General features: G+C 35.9%; 1 protein-coding gene across 1 annotated transcript in view; it reads left to right on the top strand.

Moving 5' to 3' along the window:
• Positions 1-19,967, top strand: part of GRID1 (glutamate ionotropic receptor delta type subunit 1) — a 686,100-nt gene that overhangs the window by 570,553 nt on the left and 95,580 nt on the right. Inside the window, exons 12-13 of the mRNA XM_007458349.1 lie at positions 1,228-1,552; positions 2,756-2,894. Coding sequence (XP_007458411.1) covers positions 1,228-1,552; positions 2,756-2,894 — 464 coding nt within the window. The remainder of the gene's footprint in view (positions 1-1,227; positions 1,553-2,755; positions 2,895-19,967) is intronic.

The following is a 19,967-nucleotide window of genomic DNA, read 5'->3' as shown; positions in this document are numbered from 1 at the left end:
CCCTTTTTTTTTTTTTTTTTAAATGCTGGTGATGGTGTTACTATTATTGTTGTTGTTGCCATTACTATTATTGTTATTATTTTGTGGTTGTGAGGGAGAATCACTTTCGACAGACCTCCGTTTTTTGTTTTTTTTTTATAAATTTATTTATTTATTTTTGGCTGTGTTGGGTCTTCGTTTCTGTGCGAGGGCTTTCTCTAGTTGTGGCAAGTGGGGGCCACTCTTCATCGCGGTGCGCGGGCCTCTCACTGTCGCGGCCTCTCTTGTTGCGGAGCACAGGCTCCAGACGCGCAGGCTCAGTAGTTGTGGCTCACGGGCCCAGTTGCTCCGTGGCATGTGGGATCTTCCCAGACCAGGGCTCGAACCTGTATCCCCTGCATTGGCAGGCAGATTCTCAACCACCGCGCCATCAGGGAAGTCCTCTTTGTCTATTTTTAAATTAAGCTCATCTTGGAAAGCAAAATTCTTGGGAGGTACTTTTGAGGTCGCAGCACAGGATGCCCAGAGAGCCCCTTCACAGCATGGCTTTACTAAAGGATGAAGCAGCCCATATGTCTGAGAAGCCATCAGTTAAGGCAGGCAGAAGATCAAAGGAAGTGGATGACCCCTTTTTTCTTGGAGGATGTTATTCTCTGACATAGAGTCTGCATATAAAACAATCTAGGCCTGATACGCTAATGAGATTCAAGGTAGTTGTATACTCACCATATAACTTCTAAAGTATTTTAGAAAAGAGAGATACCTGTGTGGGCTAATGGCGTTTGGAGAGGTTTGACGGAAAAATGGAGTGTCCCTGTGGCCTTGAAGTACAGGAAGGGTGTAGATAAGGCCAGAAGAAGATAGAAGAGAGTTGGGGCGGGGATGGGGGTGGGCAGTAAGAGGGAAATACCAGCAAAAGAAAGGAGATAGTTCACTAAGGGGACTGTTAAGAAAGTGAAGAAAAACTGTAATTCACACAGGAATGAAGATGGTTATAGACTCTTTCCTCCAGAAGTGGTTTCCAGGAGTTTTTAGGGTTTGGGAGAGAAATTTGTAAGGTAAAAGAGGTAATAACAGACACCTTAGTGCTGGATTTTCCTTACAACATTCAAAGTCACGAGGTGTCAACTCGCGAATCCATTTCCTCTGAACTGAACAGCCCAAAGGGCAGAGGACAGGCCTTGACCCAGGGAGGAACCTAGTGGTAAACTGAGGACTGCTGTCTGATGAGATGGGTTTGCCTTTCAGAGAGCGGACCTAGCCATCTCCGCCATCACCATCACCCCGGAGAGGGAGAGCGTGGTGGACTTCAGCAAGCGGTACATGGACTACTCGGTGGGGATCCTCATCAAGAAGCCCGAGGAGAAAATCAGCATCTTCTCCCTTTTTGCTCCTTTTGATTTTGCCGTGTGGGCCTGCATTGCAGCAGCCATCCCTGTGGTTGGCGTGCTGATATTTGTATTGAACCGGATACAGGCCGTGAGGGCTCAGAGTGCTGCCCAGCCCCGGCCGTCTGCTTCTGCCACCTTAAACAGTGCCATCTGGATCGTCTACGGAGCCTTCGTACAGCAAGGTACCCTCCTGGTTTCTCAATGTTGGAAGAGCCCCAGGGGCTTGGAAGAACTTGTCCGTTGGCAACGTTCTTAGACGCATTTTGCCAAAGTCATTTTAAATGCAGTTTTATTTAATCTCTAAGGTAGTCCTAATATCATGCTGCTCCCAGTTTCTCTGAGTAATACCAGATAGGAACTAAATGAGATCACAACACGGAACTTAACTTCAAGTCCTGATTTTCCACTTTAGATAAAATTAACCTGCGAGTTCTGCTTTGCACTTTCCTTGCCTCCCACATTAGATTGATTGTTATGCAGACAGGGTTGTCAGAAACTCCATCTTGTTTAAATTTGAAGTCTTAATGGGATAAAAAATCAAAATTGTTTTGCAATCATCTAAGCGGTACTCCAGCCATCCTTGAGATACAAAGTCTCCTGTCTCTGGGAAGTCTGGATAGCACTTGGGGAGTTACAGGATTGTGCAGTTTTGACTGGAAACAACAAATTGCAAATTTCCTAATGTGAGTCCTAGCCTTATTTGCACCATTGCAAATGTATGTATCACTTGCTTGAGAGGTTATATAAGAATAGTCAGTGAGGAGTTTTCTTCTGCTACCACCTAAGGGACCAAGGAGAAACAATTGGCCTCAAAGAGGCAGCTTCTGACTACAAGTCACATGCAGTGATTTCTGAAAATCATAGGAAAAAAAAAAAAGGTCATCTAAGTGAGGGCTGAGTAATAATAAAAGTGATATGGTGCATCTCATTTCTTAAAAGAAAGCCAGGAAATCCTCCAGGTAGGAGGTAATTTTACATTTACAGAATTCCTGAGACTGTTCCATGTGAATTTAAAATGGAAAGGGACATTACATAGGGTTGCAGCCCTGAAAGTTCTCAACACAGTGAGGTAGAATCTTCTAACTAGAAGATTTTGATATTCAGAACTCTACTGTTGGCATTTTGAGAAACATCCTGTCACTAAAAATGCCAATCCTAGCTTTTCCATATTTTGTGGTCTGCCATCCCTTTCCAAGATTGGTGGTCCTAGCATTTTTTCCCCAGAATTGTCAGAGCCCACCATAATCAGCCGGCAGTCACTTTCCTGATCCCCAGCTCACCACCAGGGGTGTTTCCTTATGCCTGGCCGCAGGGCAGAGAATATCTCTGGAGATGCAAGAAAGAGCAGAAGCCCAGGACCAATCCCCTTTGCCTGCCTCCTGCAGGTGGTGAATCCTCAGTGAACTCCATGGCCATGCGAATCGTGATGGGCAGCTGGTGGCTCTTCACCCTCATTGTGTGCTCCTCCTACACAGCCAATCTTGCTGCCTTCCTCACAGTGTCCAGGATGGATAACCCCATAAGGTAAGATCCATTACTCCTTCCAGAAGGCTGTAAAGAGAGGATGCAGACCTAGCCAGGGCAGCCTGGTGTCAAGGAGGCAGAGAAGAGCTTAGATTCCAAATCTGCAATTTGGTGACAGTAATCTTTAATGCATGAGGAGCGTCACTCCTGTTGTATTTTATTTCATGCGCAATTAAACAATGTATAAATTCATTAAATAATATTTCTTTGAACATTTAAATTCTGCTTATAAGACTAATAAATCAAAACATTAAAAATTAACAAATTAAAAGTCCTCAGACCTTCCAATACAGATTACAAACGTATTTAATCAAAAATTTTAAACATTTAATTAAAATTAATTAAAACCACAAGTCTAATATATTTTTCCAGTCTTCAAACATCTAAAAATTATTTTTAAAAACATGCCAGTTATCACAGTGATTAGAAAATTTATGTCACTTACAGTTACAAAATTGTAAAATTATTGGAACCAAGGACTAAAAATGTTTCATTTTAACCAAAATGTTAAAAATATGGCATAAAAGAATTAGTTCAACATAGTAAAATAACTTGGAAATGCCTTTGCTTTATAGTCAGATTCTCACATACCGTGTGAATTACAAAAGAGCTTGGACAAAGTGAATGTCTGTTGGATATGTCATCGCTGAACTGACCAAAGGCAAAGATCAAGTCCATACTTCCTTGGGTGCAATACCCTCTTCAGTACCACCTCTTACTTGATCCCTGATTATGGTTTTCTGTGTCCCTGCCTTCAGTAATTTCTCCTTTAGTTCATCGTACTTACTGTCATATATTGATTCTTTTGATCCATAGCCCTGTAATCAAGTCATCCCCACTCAACCAGCTTCTATAGCTCCCAGCTGCCTATTTGAAAGAGGTCAGATTCTTGATTAGGATTCAAAATTCAGAATGACATTATCTAGCCTTTATTTTAATTGACATTTTATTGAGATAATTATAGATTCCCATGCAGTTATAATTAGTAGTGCAGAGAGATCTCATAATATCTTTTAACAAGTTTGCCCCAATGGTAATATTTTGCAAAACCAGGATATTAATGTTGATACAATTGACTGATTCTGTTCAGATTTCTCATTTGTACTTGCCCTCATTTCTGTGTGTGTGTGTGTGTGTGTGTGTGTGTGTGTGTGTGTGCATTTGATTCTACACAATCTTATCGTTATGTGTAGATTTGTATTGTTCTTTTATAACCACACTCACCTCCTTTGCACTTCCCCTCCAGTCCTGTTCTTAACACCTGGAAAACACTAATGTGTTCTCTATCTCTGAAATTTTGTTGTTTCAAATATGTTATATAAATTGAATCACACTTTTGGGATTGACTTTTTCTTTCAGTATAATTCTCTGGAGATTCATTCAAATTGTTATGTGTATTAATAGTTCATTGCTTCTTTTTGCTTGGTAGAAGCCAATGTAACACAGTTTATTTAACAATCCACCTATTGAAGGACATCTGGGTTGTTTCCAGTTTTGGGCAATTATGAATAAAGCCACTGTGAACATTTGTGTGTAGGTTTTTGTGTGAACATGTTTTTATTAATATGTGATACATATCCAAGAATGTAATTGCTGCATCTGTGGTAATAGCATGTTGTTTTATTAAAAAATGATCAAACTGCTTTCTAGTGACTGTACCATTTTACCTTACTAGTAATGTAGGAATGAGCCAGTTTCTTTGCGTCTTTGCCAATATTTAGTGTTGTCACTATTTTTTATTATACTATTCTGATAGGCATGGTGAGATAGTGCATTGTGGTTTTGTGTTTCCCTAACGACTAATTATATTGAATACCTTTTCATGTGCTTATTACTATCTGTGTATTCTCTTTGGTGAAATACCTTTTCATGTGTTTTGCCCATTTTCTCACTGGATTGTTAATGTTGAGTTTTGAAAGTTCTTTATATATTTTACACACTGGTTTCTCGCCAGATGTGTGGTTTGCAAATATTTTCCCCCACTCTGAAGTTTGTTTTATCAACCTCTTATCGAGGTCTTTCACAAAGAGGAGTTTTTAATTCTTATGAGGTCTAATTTATAAATTTATTCTTTTGTGGATCATGCTTTCGGTATCAAGTCTAACTCTTTGCCTAGCCCTAGACCCTGAAGATAATCTGGGATTGTTTGTTTGTTTGTTTGCCTGTTTTTCTAAAAGTTTTTTAGTTTTACATTTTGGTCCACAATCAGTTTTGAGTTAATTTTTGTATAAGGTGTGAAGTTTGAGTTCTCTTTTTTTTTTTTTTTTTGGCTATGGATGTCCAATTGCTATAGCACCACTTATTAATTTAATTACTATTTATGTTTGTCCGAAATCAGTTGAACATATTTATGTGGGTCTATTTCTGGGTTCCCTATTCATTCCATTGATCTATGTGCTGATTCCTTTGCCAATAGCACACTGTCTTGATTACTGTGGCTGCACAGTGAGCCTTAATACTGAGCATAGTGATCCCTCCCATTTTATTGTTCTTTGTCATGATTGTTTTAACTATTCTGGGGCCTGCATTTTCCATACAAATTTTAGAATAAGTTTGTCTATGGCTATATAAAAAAATTCTGTGGTTTTGACAGGAATTGCATTAATTATAGTTATAATTGCTTTAAGCCAAAAGATCATGATTTGCTGAGAATATTTATCATGAATGGGTACTGGAGTTTGCCATATGCTTTTTTTGCATTACTTGCCATAATTATATGCTTTTTCTTCTTTAACTTATTAATATGGTAGATTAAATTGATTGTTTTTTCAAATGTATATCTTGAATGAATCTCACTTTGTCATGGTCTATGATTCTTTTCATATATTGTTGTATTCTGGTTGAGGATTTTTGCTTCCAAACTTAGAAGAAATATTGGTTTGTACTTTTATTTGTAGTGTCTTTGTCTGGTTTTGATATCAGGGTAACACAGGCCTCATAAAGTGATTTAGGAAATCATCTTCTATTTTTTGGAAGAGATTATGTAAAATTGCTGTTAATTCATCTTTAAGTGGTGGGCATTATTCTCCGGGGAAACCATCCAGGCATGGAGATTTCATATTTTTGGAGCTTTTAAATTGTGAATTAAATTTTTCATAGCTGTAGGGCAATTCATATTGTCTATTTAATCAAGTCTAGCTGGTTTATAGTGTTGTTCATGTTTTCATTTACTTGTTGATCTTCTGCCTTGTTCTATCAATTACTGAAAGTGGGATATTGAAGTCTCCAACTAGTTTTGTAGACCTGCCTCTTTCTCCCTTCAATTTTATCAATTTCTCTTCATTTGTTATATGTGTATATGTTTATAATTATAATTGTTACATATTCTTATTGATGGCTGTTTTATCATTATATAGTGTTCTTTGTTTCTCATAAAATTTTTGTTTTAAAGTCTACTTTTTCTGATCATTAGCATAGCCACTCCAGTTCTCTTTTGATTATTGTTTGTGCAGAATATTTTTTCTATCCTTTTATATCAGTCTATCTGTCTCTGAATCTAAAGCGAGTAGCTTCTACACAGCAAATAGTTGAATTGTGGTTTTTAATTCAATCTACCAATGTCTACATTTTAATCAGAAAGTTTAATCCATTTATACTTAATGTAATTAGTGATAAAGAAGACTTCACTTCTGCCATTTTGCTATTCATTTTATATATGTCTTACATCCTTTTTGTTGTTCATTTTCTCCATTACTGCCTTATTTTGTGTTAAGTAGATATGTTTTGCATACCATTTTAATTACCTTATTGTTTCTTTTACTGTATATTTTTTGAGTTATATTCTTAGTGGTTGCCCTAGGCATTACAATTAATATCTTAGTTTATAGCAATTTAACTTGGATTAATACTACCTTATTTTAATAGTGTACAAAAACTTTGCTCCTATATTATTCTGTTCCACTGCACCCCTGCCTCAACAACTCATTTTTGAAGCTGTCTGATCCCTTCCTTTTTAGGAGATAATTAGTTTTTTTCCAATTTATTCAATGGATAGTCTTCTAAAGTTAGTTTTTAAATTGTTATTTTTTGGTATTTTACTTACTGAATAAACTTCACTTTTTTTAAAAAAACAAATTTACCTAGATATTAGAATATATTATTAAAATGCATGTTTGTTGTTTTTTTATTTTTGTTTTTAAAATTGTGGTAAAATATACATAACATAAATTTTATCATTTTAATCATTTTAAGTGTACAATTCAGTGTCATTAGGTATAATCACAGTGTTCTGCAAATATCACTACTATCTCTAGATCACATCATCTTGCAAATATATATACAATATTCTTTATTCCCCTCTTCCCCAGACCCTGGAAACCACCATTCTATTTTCTGTCTATAAATTTGACTCTCTAGGTACCTCATATAAGTGAAATAATACAGTTTTTGTCTTTTTATGACTGGTTTATTTCACTTAGCATGTCTTCAAGGTTCACCATTTTGTCATATGTATCAGAATGTCCTTGCTTTTTAAGGATGAATAGCATTTCATTGTATGAATATGCCACATTTTATTGATCTATTCATCTTTCCAGGAACATGGGTTGCTTCCATCTTTTGGCTATTATTTACTAATGCTGCTATAAATATAGGCATAAAAATAGCTGTTCAAGTCCCTGCTTTCAATATTTTTGTGTATATAGTCAGAAGTGAAATTGCTGGATCATATGGAAATTTTATGTTTAATAATTTTGAGGAACTACCTTACCATATTCCACAGTAGCTGCACCATTTCACATTCCCACCAGCAAGACACAAGGATTCCAATTTCTTTAAATCCTCACCAACGCTTGTTTTTGTTTTTATTTTTGTAATAGCTATCCTAATGGGTATGAAGTGATCTCAGTTTGGTATTGATTTGCATTTCCCTCATGATCAGAGATGTTGAGCATATTTTCATGTGTTTATTTTCCATTTGCATACCTTCTTTATAGAAATTTCTGTTCAAGTCCTTTGCCCATTTTTAATTGAGTTGTTTTTGTTTGTTTGTTACTGAGTTGTAGGAGATTTTTATATTCTGGATATTAATCCCTTACGAGATATGTGATTTGCAAATACTTTCTCCCATTCCATGGGTTGCCTTTTCTTTCTGCTGATAGTGTCCTTGGATGCAGAATTTTTTTTTTTTTAATTTTGATGAAGTCCAAATTATCTATTTCTTTGTTGTCGTCATTGCCTTTGCTTTTGTTGTCATAACTAAGAAATCTTGACACCATTGTTGAAAATCATTTGACCACTTATGGGACAGTATTTCTATGTTGTCTATTCTATTCCATTTGTTTGTATGTCTGTCATCATGCCAGTTCCTCACTGTTTTGATTACTGTGGCTTGTAGTACATTTTAAATTCAGAAGTTTGAGATCTCCAACTTTGTTCTTTATCAAGATTGTTTTGGCTATTTGGTGTCCCTTGAGATTCCGTATGAATTTTAGGGTGGATTTTTCTATTTCTGCAGAAAACATCATTGGTATTTTGATAGAGGTTGCATTGAATTTATAGATTGCTTTAGGTAGTATTGACATCATAACAATATTAAGTCTTCCAATCCATGAATACAGGATTCATTCCATTTATTTGTGTTTTAAATTTTTTTTCCAAAATTTTTAGTTTTTGGTGTACATGCCTTTTGCCTTTTTGTTATTTTTCTTCAGTATTTTATTCTTTTTGATATTATTGTAATTGGAATTGGTTTTGTAATTTCCCTTTCAGACATTCATTCTGAATGTATAGAAATGCAGCTGGGTTTTGTGCATTGATTTTTGTATCCTGAAACATTGCTTAATTAATTTGTTCTAATAGTTTTGTGTGTGTGTGTGCATATGTGTCTGTCTAATTTTAGCATTTTCTACATATAAGGTCATGTTGTCTGACAACAGAGATACTTTTACTTCTTCCTTTCCAATTTATTTCCAATTATTTCTTTTTCTTACCTAATTGTCTAACTATGATTTCTAGTACTACATGGTAAAAGAAGATATCCTTGTCTTGTTCCTAATTTTAGAGAGAAGTCTTTCGGTCTTTCACCATTGAGTATGACGTTAGCTTTGGGTTTCTCAACCATTGTTACATTATGGTTGTTTCCTTTTATTCCTAGCCTGTTGAGTTTTTATTATGAAAGGGTGCTGGATTTTTTCAAATGCTTTTTCTGCATTGAGATGATAATGTGATTTGTATCTTCATTCTGTTAATGTGCTATATTACATTGATAAAATTTTTTATGTTGAACCATTCTTGCATTCCAGGAATAAATCCTTCTTGGTCATGGTACGTAATCCTTTTAATATGCTGTTGAATTCAGTTTGCAAGTATTTCACTGAGAAGTTTTGCATCCACATTCATTAGGAATATTGGTTGGTAGTTTTCTTTTTTTGTAGTGTCTTTTTTGGACTTTAGTATCAAGGTAATGCTGGCCTCGTAAAATGAATTAGGAAGTATTCCCTCCTCTTGAATTTTTTTGGTAAGAGTTGGATGAAGATTGGTGTTTCTTCTTCTTTTTAAAAATTATTTATTTATTTATTTGGCTGCATTGGGTCTTCTTTGTTGCACGTGGGCTTTCTCTAGTTGCAGAGAGCAGGGGCTACTCTGTGTTGCAGTGCACGGGCTTCTCATTGCAGTGGCTTCTCTTGTTGTGGAGCACAACATGCTGACTTCAGTAATTGTGGCTCATGGGCTCTAGAGCACAGGCTCAGTAGTTGTGGCACACAGGCTTAGTTGCTCCATGGCGTGTGGGATCTTCTCAGGAATCGAACCCGTGTCCCCTGCATTGGCAGGTGGATTCTTAACCACTGAGCCGCCAGGGAAGTCCTGGTGTTTATTCTTCTTTAAATTGTAGAATTCCACAGTGAAGCTATCTGGTCCTGGGCTTTTCTGATTAGATCCTGGTTAGATATCCTTACTAGTTATAGGTCTATTCAGATATTCTGTTTCTTCATGATTCAGTCTTAGTAGGTTGTGCATTTCTAGAAATTTGTCCATTTTTTCTAGCTAGACTATCTAATTTGTTGAAATACAGTTGACAGGTATTACGACATAAATACATTTGTTCTTACTGCTATCGTGTTTACATGATTTTTATGCATTCTTAATTATTGTCGTAAAGTTTAACATTCAGTTACCATTGTTATTACTATGTTTCTCCCACCACCTTCCCCCTACTAGAAATTAAGCATCCTCTTTTAACCTCCAGTGGTTTCCTTTAGGCTTAAATTTGCATGCACTGCTATTTCTCTTTCAGAATCAAGAGTGAAACCATATATTCATATCTCTGCCTATGTAAGAGGATAGTGGAATATCTTTTTTTCCTCTTCTTGCATCTACTCAATCATTTCTTTGGTTGATAGAATCTGAGATTTTAGACTCAGTTTACTCTGATTTTTTTCTTTTGTTATGTTTTTAAATCTACGGTTTCTCTAAGATACATATTTGGCATTTGCATTCTTTTGTTTTATCTCATCCATGTTTATAGTCATTATTTGGACTGAATCCTATGTTCAAAATGTTTCAATGCTTGTTGAATACCTCTTTATTCTATGATTTAGCCATCATTCATTTCTTTAATGCATTTTTATTCAACTAGAATAGCTCTTTGAGCAATATATCTAGCAAGAGTGGTATATTTTCTGGGACAGCATATCTGCGAATCTTTTTCTGTTGTATTTACACATGAATTAAACTTATCTGGGTGTAATATTCTTGCGTCACAACCTCTCCCCTCACTATTCTATAGAAGTTGCTCCATTGCCTGAGCAAGGGAACAAATTCTATAGAATTTGTTCCCTTGCTCTTCTTGTATGTAATGCTACAGAGAAGCATAAGTATACCCCATTCACCTCCTCTTTCTCCTCTCCTCTTTCTTTACCTCTCTTCCCCTTCTTACTCTGTTCTCTGTTCTTCCCTCTTTCTCTTCCCCCCCCTGTTTCCATCATCTTCCCCTTCCTCCTTCCCTTTCCCTTCTCTTCCTCCTCTCCCCCCTGTGCTTTCTGTCCTCCCTCTTCCTCCCTCTAGTTCAATCCTTCCTCCTCCTCCCTCCCATTCCTCTTTCTCCATATCCACATGAAAACCTGCATGTGAATTTTTTATAGCAGTTTTCCTAAATTGTCAAAATGTGGCAACAACTAAGATGTCCTTAAAGAGGTAAAGTATAAATAAACTGGAGTACATCCAGGTAATGGAATATTATTCAGTGCTAAAAAGAAAGGAACTATCAAGCCATGGAAAACCATGGAGGAACCTTAAATACATATTGATAAGTGAAAGCCTTATGATAAATAAATACATGTGTATGTGTATATATATATATATATATATATATTTACAAATTTTATAATGTGTAGATTTATTTTATATATGTATATAAAGAGAGAGAGATGTATGGATTTTATGAAGACCTATGTATGTAAATTTTAAGATATCTTTGTGGATAAAGTGGGAAAAAAGTATGAGCAGGGCAGCGCTAGATGTGTATTAGGCCAAATAAAGCCAACTTAACATATTTTTAATTGATCATGCTATTGTTGTATCTAAGAAGTCATGGCCAAACCCAAGGGGGGTCAGTTGCTCTTTGCAAACTGAACTTAAAGGCTTTTTACACACGGATCATCATCAATTTGGATGTGCAGAGTCCATTTTTTAAATTAACTTATGGATAAAGACATTGAACAGGAATCATAAACAGTTGGATGTGACCTGAATTTGCATCCCAAGTTTATGGGGTTTTTTGGTAGCATATAGTGTTTTAAATATTTAAATTTGAATGACTTTGGGGATGCCAGCACTCTTCAGTTTGCCTCCGGTCCCACCATCCTCTGTTTTATCAGAGCTGCTAGCTTCACACTTTCACATACTCACCTTTCAACATCAAGTCATTCAAGTTAGCACCCTGTGACATAGAAGACCTGGATGACTCTTTGTGAGCTGGCAAGTCTTACACAGTCTGTGCTCTTCAAAGTGTGGCACACAGACCAACATTGCTGGCATAAATCCCAGGCCTTATCTCAGATCTCATGAATCAGAATTTATATCTAAGTAGGTCTCCAAATGATTTTTATTCACATTAAAGTTTGACAAGCACTGCCTCCAATTAGCCAAAAATGATCTATGAAATTCTAATAGCCTGAGGTGATTGGCTTCAGCTAACAAATGCATTTTAATAGAGCTATACATCAGTTCCTGCCTTTGGGGCACCACAAACTGGAAAAGAAAGATGGTGCATATTAATGGTACCAAGAAAAAGAATGTGGGACTTACTCTACATGCCATGATGGAATAACAGTTATCTGACTAGACCTCCCATCATTAACAACTATAAAACTGGAAAAATATGCTGTTTACAAGCATTTTAAACATAAAGGCACAGGTAGATTGAGAAAGAAGGGAAAAGATATACCATGCAAATAATAAGCGTAAGAAAGCTTGTGAGGCTATCTCAACATTAGACAAAGTAGAATTTATGCCATAGGGTGTTACAGGGGGTAAAGGGGGACCTTACATAATGATAAAAGAAACAATTTCACCAAAAAGGCAATTCTAAACATGTTTGTACTTTATAATGAAGCATCAAAGTTTATGACATAAAAATTGACAAATCTAATGGGAGAAATAGAAAAATCTAATATAGTCCAAATTTTAATTTCATTCTCTTAGAAATTGACATAACAAGTAAGCAAAAGACTAACAAGGCTATAGAAGATCTAAAAAATGCTATCAACCAACTTGATGTAATTGACATTGATAGGGCACTATACCCAACAATTGCAGAATACACCTTCTTTTCAAGTATGCATCCACCAAGATGCATCATTCATTGGGCCATAGAGTTAAATCTCAATCAAGTTCAAAAGAATAAAATCTTACCAAGTATATTCTATCACTCTAATTGAGTTAAAGTAGAAAGCCAAAAAAAAAAAAAAAATCTAGAAAATCCCCACTGAAATTTAAATAACATAATTCTAAACCTATGGGTCAAAGAAAAAAATTATAAAAGAAATATAAAAATTATTTTTAAGTAAGCAATAATGAAAACAATATATCGAAATTTGTGGAATGTAGGTAAAATAATGCTTAAAGGAAAGTTTATAGCTTTAAATGCCTATATAAGGGAAAGAAAATGCTTAACTTTGAGATTCTTAGTTTCCCTCTCAGAAAAGATAAAAAAAAATAAGAACAGGCTAAACTCAAAGTAATTTTAAAGAAAGACATAGATTATGTATAACAACATAGAAAATTAGCAAAGTCAAAAGTTGGTTGTTTGAAAAGTTTAATAAAGTTAATAAACCCCAAACAAGAATAATCAAGAAAAATGAGAGAAAACTGAAATTATTAATATCACGAATGAAAGTGGGGTTTTCAGTATGGATGTTTTAGACATTAAATGAGTAATAAGACAATATTATGCACAACTTTATGCCAGTAAATTCAACAACGTAAATGAAATGGATACATTTCTTTAAAAACACATCTTATAAAAACTGATTTAAAAAGAGACAGAAAATCTGCATATTAATTATCTATTAAATATATTGGATTTGTAAGCCTCACTACAAATGAAATTCTAGTCAACACACAAAGAAATGACACTAATCGTAAACTTTTTCAGAAAATAGAGGAGAAAATGTTTTTTAATTCATTTAATGAAACTGGCATGATTCTGATACCCAAAACCAAAAAAGATATTACAAGAAAAGAAAATCACTGCCCAATATCTCCCATGAACTTAGATGTAAACATCCTCAACAAAATGGTAGGAGATTGAATCTAGCAATATATAAACAGGATAATATATCATATTCCAGTGTAGTCTTATCCCTGAGATACAAGCTCATTTGTTGTTAATGTGATTCATCACATTAACAAAATGAAGAGCAAAATTCACACGATCATCTCAAACGATACAGAAAAGCATCTGACAAAATTAACCACCCATTCATGATTAATAAATAAATACATAAAAGGAAACTTCCACACCCTGATAACAGCACAGAGAACTGACTACTAACAACATACTTAGTGATGCTTTTTCCCCAACATCATATTGTGGGTCCTTGTCTCACCAACAAGCAATAAAAGAAATGAAAGGTGTACAGACTTGAGAGGGAGAAGTAACACTGTTTTCTGATGACATGATTAGCTTTGTGAAAAATCCTAAAAGTCTTCTAATAAAATTAAATCTAATAAATAAATCTTCATAGGCTGCCAGAAACAAAGTCCCTATACAAAAATCAATTGTATTTTTACATACTAATAACCAACAACTGGAAAACAAATTTTAAAAAATTATAATAGTACCAAAAGTATAAATTCTTAGGAATACTTTTTTTTTTTTTAAATGTGTAAGTTATACCTTTAGCAGAAAATTTAGTGGAAAATGTCACCAAGAGAAATTAAAGATCTAAATAAATGGAGAGATATCCAGTATTCATGGATTGGAATACTCAATATGTTGAGATGGCAAATCGTCCTAAGTGAGCTATAGAGTCAATGCAATCCCCATTAAAATCCCAGGAGACTTTTAAAAAATAGAACTGGAAAAGATTATATATATATATGCAAAGGCTCTAGAATGGGGAACAGAATTTTGAAAAAGAACAAAGTTGGAAGACCAGCACTACTTGATTTCAAGACTTTCTACAAAGCTGTAGGGGCATTCTGCATGCCCTCTGTCTAACTGTATTTAATCTCATTTCTCAGTGCTCTTGCTTCCCTGGCTATGTTTCTCAAAGATCACACTTAGTTTTCTGCTCTGTGGCCTTCACTAAGCTAGTTATTTTTGGAACACTCTTCTATGCTTTTGACCCAGCCAACACTGACTCATTTCTCAAGTCTCTACTCAAATGTCACCTCCTCACAGTGGCCTTCCGGGATATTCCTCAGTTTAAATCACCCTTTTCTATTTTTCTCCTTCATATACTTTAGTACTTTTCTTTCTTAGTAATTGTCACATGAGTTTATGTGTTTACTTTTTGTTATAATGCATCCGTCCTTCTAGATAATAAACTCCGTGGATCCAGGGACTGAGTTTGTTTGTCCTCCATTGTATAACCAATGCTTAGCACAATGCCTGTCACAGCTCAGCTGCCTTAACAAAATACCATAGACTGGATGGCTTAAACAATAGGAATTTGTTTCTCATGGTTCTGGGGGCTGGGAAGTCCAAGATCCCGGTGCCAGCAGATTTGGTTCTTGGTGAGAATCCTCTTCCTGGCTTGCAGATGGCCTCCTTCTCTCTGCTGGGTCCTCACATGGTGGAGAGAGAAGGAGCACTGGTCTTTCTTCTTATAAGGTCACTAATCCCATCATGGGGGCTCCACCCTCATGACCTTATCTAAACCAAATTACCTCCCAAAGGCTCACCTCGAAATGCCATCACATTGGAGGTAAGGGCTTCAACTTGTGAATTTGGTGAGGGCTGGGTGGGACACAACATTCAGTCCGTACCACTCACTATGTATGCCCAATATATGTTAAATGGATGCATTAAGTTTTGAAGGAAGACTTGTTCTTTTTGGTTCATATATAGAAAATGAGGAACTTTGGGTAGAACAATTCAAGATAATAGAGTTTAGCTCAACAACAAAAAGTCCTTTCCTGGTGTCAGACCTGTCTGAAGTTTAGTAAATGACCTTGGGAGGTGATGAGCTGCATATCCCTAGAAGTGTGTCTGCAATAGCTGGGAATCAGGAATGTCACTCCTAAACTCTGAAGTCGTGTATTCTGTGCTCCTTGTTTTTCGGGTCACACTCCATTTATAGATCTGTATGCAAAGAAGGAGTTGGCTTTGCTTTTTGTTTGTTTTTCCCCGATTATTTATTTTTATCTTGAGGGCAAAGTCTTCTATTGGGTACACGTGTTGGTTTCCTGCTGGACAAAGTGTTGCTAGAACACCTTTTTCTAAAGGTCACATTGGAGATTTTCCACATTTTTTGATTTTTTTAAAATCATCCTTTTTATTCCTCTATTGCTCCTGTGTTCATGGATCCATTAGAATCACATGAAATGCAGCTTGCAGTCTGTGTACTGTTTCACATTGGAACCATGAATTGAAAAGCTCCAGATTTTTATGGCTGTGATAAATCATCCATAGGCACAAACTGGCTGTAGAATTTGTATTCAGGCTCAGGCTTATGAATGCACAATATATGAGCAAAATTGATATAATTCAGGAAAGCTGGGTTCATAAGGGGCAAACAGATTGTGCCACTCCTGTGATGGGATGCGTGCCTGCTTCTCTCCTGTCACATCTAGAACTACATTATCATGCTGTGAAAGAAATGTGAAAGGTTTGGAACCCAGTCCTCTGAAGCAGATGTTGGGATCCTAAGGAAGTGTAGAGATAGGGCTTCCTTAGGCTTACTGTGTAGACTGTTCAAGAAGATGATCCTTCTCTATGGCTAACTTAGAGTGGCATGCCCAAGGTGCTGGGAGACCTCAAACTGGTATTTCTCACACCTTCTATTTTTTCTAAAAAAATAGACTAGTTTTTTGAATGGCTTTAGGTTTACAGGAAAATTGAGTGGAAAGTATGGAGAGTTTCCATATACCCACCCCGCTAATTTCCCCTATTATTAATATTTTGCAGTAATGTGGTGCATTTGATGAGCTGACATTGTTACATGATTATTAACTGAAGGTCACAGTTTACCTAGGGCTCATTCATGTATTGTGCATTACATAGATTTTGATAAATGTATAATGATGCGTATCCAGTAGCATAGTAGCATACAAAGCAGCTTTACTGTACTAAAAATTCCTTGTTCTCTATTCATCCTATCCTCTTCCTTTTTGAATATTATTTTTAACTAAGCAGAAACTGGGGTCATTATAAAACCCTACCTGTTCCATACTCTCCAGACTATTCTGTAAATAGATCATAACCATCCTATCTCCTGAATCTCTCAAATAGCTGTCATTTATGTTTTCTTTCTGCCATATCCAGGTCCTGATGACCACTTAGTTTATTACAGCAGCCTTCTGACTTTCTTTTTTCTTTCTTGAAGAACTCCTTCAAACCTTTCTCTGTATAGCCAGCAGAAACATCTTTGTAAAATAAATTCTGATCAATTCAGTTCCTTGCTTTTAAATTTCCAGTGGCTCCCCATACATTTCAGGTTAACAATTCAGCTTCTTTAGCACAGAATCTTCACTTGACCTTAGCCACCCTTCCAGACTCAACTTTATAACTACATGTATATTCCATTTTGCCTCAGATTGCTAAGTCGAGGTGGGTATCTCGATATATGTACTTCCAGTACTTAGCTAGTGTAAGAGTTGAACTTTTTTAAGATGCAGGTGTTTTTTTTTAATCCTGTATGGTTTTCCTTCCCTTATTTTTTTTTTTCCATATAGAACTTCTTAAATTGAATTTTAACTGATGTATTTGTTCTCTTTGTGTTTCCATCATCAGACTTATTAAATTGAATTATTACTGTTCAATTATAAATTGTCTGCTTTATTAGACCGTGAGCTCTTTGAGGGTAGAAAGAGTCATATTAGGATTCTCCATCCTAAGTAAAGGGCTTTGTACTTAGCTAGAACTTAGTAGGGTTGGACAGGTGCATGAATGACTGGACAAGAGAACTTGACAGACTCAGGTAACCTAGAGTCAGTAGGAAAATAAATAATCACAAAAATGAGCATTTGAAAGCTGGAGGAAGAAATGGTTGAATATAGAGAGAAAGTAGGAGAAATGGGGCTGCTGGTGAAACCAGGGAGAAGAATATCTGTTGTTGAGAATGAGCTCCTCATTGGGCTTGTATAGTATCATGTGGGACATTTGGGTACCAGTGAGGCTATATCAAGTGCTACTGAGAGCGAGAGGGATACAGTGACAACTTGAAGTGAGACCACCGGTGTACAATGGGACCTCGATTCCAGTGTCCTCTGAAGTGGAAATGAAGTGGTTTCAATGTGTTGGTCATTGCTCTTGGTGTTCAGTGACTATGTAACCATCCATCTTCCGGCCAACCTGGGTGTTCTTGGTGTTCAGTAACTGTCTTCTAACAAGCCCAGGTCAAGTGTCTTGGAAAACAACCAGCATATTTATGGCAAATTTGGGGCCATGTGGATCTGTTCACATTTTAATTATTATAGAAAGAAAATAATGTGTTGATAATGCAAGTAATGAGAAGTTTGGGGGAAAGAGAAACTGTCTTATTGAAATTTATTATAATAGACCTGAAATAGAAAAATAGCTAGGCATAACTTGGCAGTTATCTCAGATTACAAGAAATTTCAGAAGGGAAGGTCTTTAAATAATAAAATGGTAGTCGTCTAATTACAGATGATCCCAGTGAGGAAGGGACAGCAAGCCGATGCCCAGGGCATCTCCCATGGGGTCAGACGGCTAAAAGACAAGTACAGAAGTTGAGAGATAGTGCACAGGGTAATAAAACAAAACAGGCACATCTACTTGAAAACACATGAGACTTCCCTGGTGGTGCAGTCGTTAAGAATCCACCTGCCACTGCAGGGGACATGGGTTTGATCCCTGGTCCGGGAAGATCCCACATGCTATGGAGCAGCTATGCCTGTGCGCCATAACTAAAGAGCCTGCACTCTAGAGCCCGCGAGCCACAATTACTGAGCCTGTGAGCCACAACTACTAAAGCCCGTGCTCCACAACAAGAGAAGCCACTGCAATGAGAAGCCCACGCACTGCAACGAAGAGTAGCCCCCACTTGCTGCAACTAGAGAAGGCCCGCATGCAGCAACGAAGACCCAACACAGCCAAAAATAAATAAGTTAAAATAAATAAATTTTAAAAAAAGAAAAGGAAAACACATGCAGGTAGGGCCAAGTTACAGAATTAGCTTAAATTGGGAAAAATGCTGAAGAAAACAAATGTAAAGTTTAGGCAGAATTAATTTCTAAACTCTAGTTTTGATTTTAAAACTGTCACAAGGAAAGAGAATGCCAGTGCTTAAGGAATACTGGGTGGTATGAATGGATGATAAACTGAAGCAGAATCACTGCTGCAATATAAAAATCATGGGATTTGAACATTGTGCTAGCATAGTGGCTTGCTGTCTGTGTGATTTTAGGTGGTCACTTCATGGATCAGAGCCTTAGCTTTCTCATCTCCAAAATAGACACAAACCTACCAGTTCAGTGGTGTGTTATGTCAGTTAATTAAATTGAACTTTATAAGATCCAGCCTGGTGTTGGCATTCAGTTGGTCCTCGATAAATAAATAAATCATTTTTCCCTAATGCCTTTTAAATCTTGCTTCCAGATTCAGTTGGATAACCATCCCAAGACATTAGAAAATTGCAGATATATATGCAAGTGCACTGCTTATAATATTTAAAAATGAGAATAGTGTCAGATTATTGATGATGTTTAAATATCTAACCTTTTGAAAAGCAGTTGAATTTTTTATTTGATATGCTAGTGAATTTGATGTGCAACCATGGCAAAATTTATGAATGATTTAATTGAAAACAGATTTGCAAATACTTAGAAACGAAAAGGTGATTCCTAGGAGGTGATACCAGTTCCCCAAGAACAAGTCATATTGGGTTAGGCTAACCTCTTTCAATTCGTTCTTGTTTGTTTCTGATAGGCTTATTAGACTGGCAAAATAGAATAATCGTATAAACATATATATTGATTTAAGCAATACATTTGATGCTCTTACATAGTAATCTTGTGAATAAGAGGGAAAATGTGGTTTATAGTTAAATAGATTTTCAATTGGTTTAAAAAATGTCCCAAACCATTAATTAAATAATATTTGATTTAGCTTGGCAGATGCTTGCCTAGTCGAGAGGCATAAAGTTCTGACCTTGGAACCACTGTGTTCAATAATCATCAAAGTCTTAACATTAAGATATCAAAGGTATACTGATCAATTTCCCAGATGATATAAAATTTCAAGGACATATAATATGTTTTATACAAAGTTGATTATTAAAAATACATATTCATTAAAGACAAATGCACAAATCAAAGTACAAAAATATAAGACCACATATTTCAATATATACTTATTTTATTGCAGATTTAATTCATGGCCAGTTCAAATAGGTATGGTTTATTAAAATCTTTCTCTTTAAGATAAGTTTGAAAGGTAGAGTATTG

Source organism: Lipotes vexillifer, unplaced genomic scaffold (genome assembly GCF_000442215.2).
Source record: "Lipotes vexillifer unplaced genomic scaffold, Lipotes_vexillifer_v1.1 scaffold437, whole genome shotgun sequence".
NCBI lineage: Eukaryota > Metazoa > Chordata > Mammalia > Artiodactyla > Lipotidae > Lipotes > Lipotes vexillifer.
This window is presented reverse-complemented; position numbering and strand designations above follow the sequence as displayed.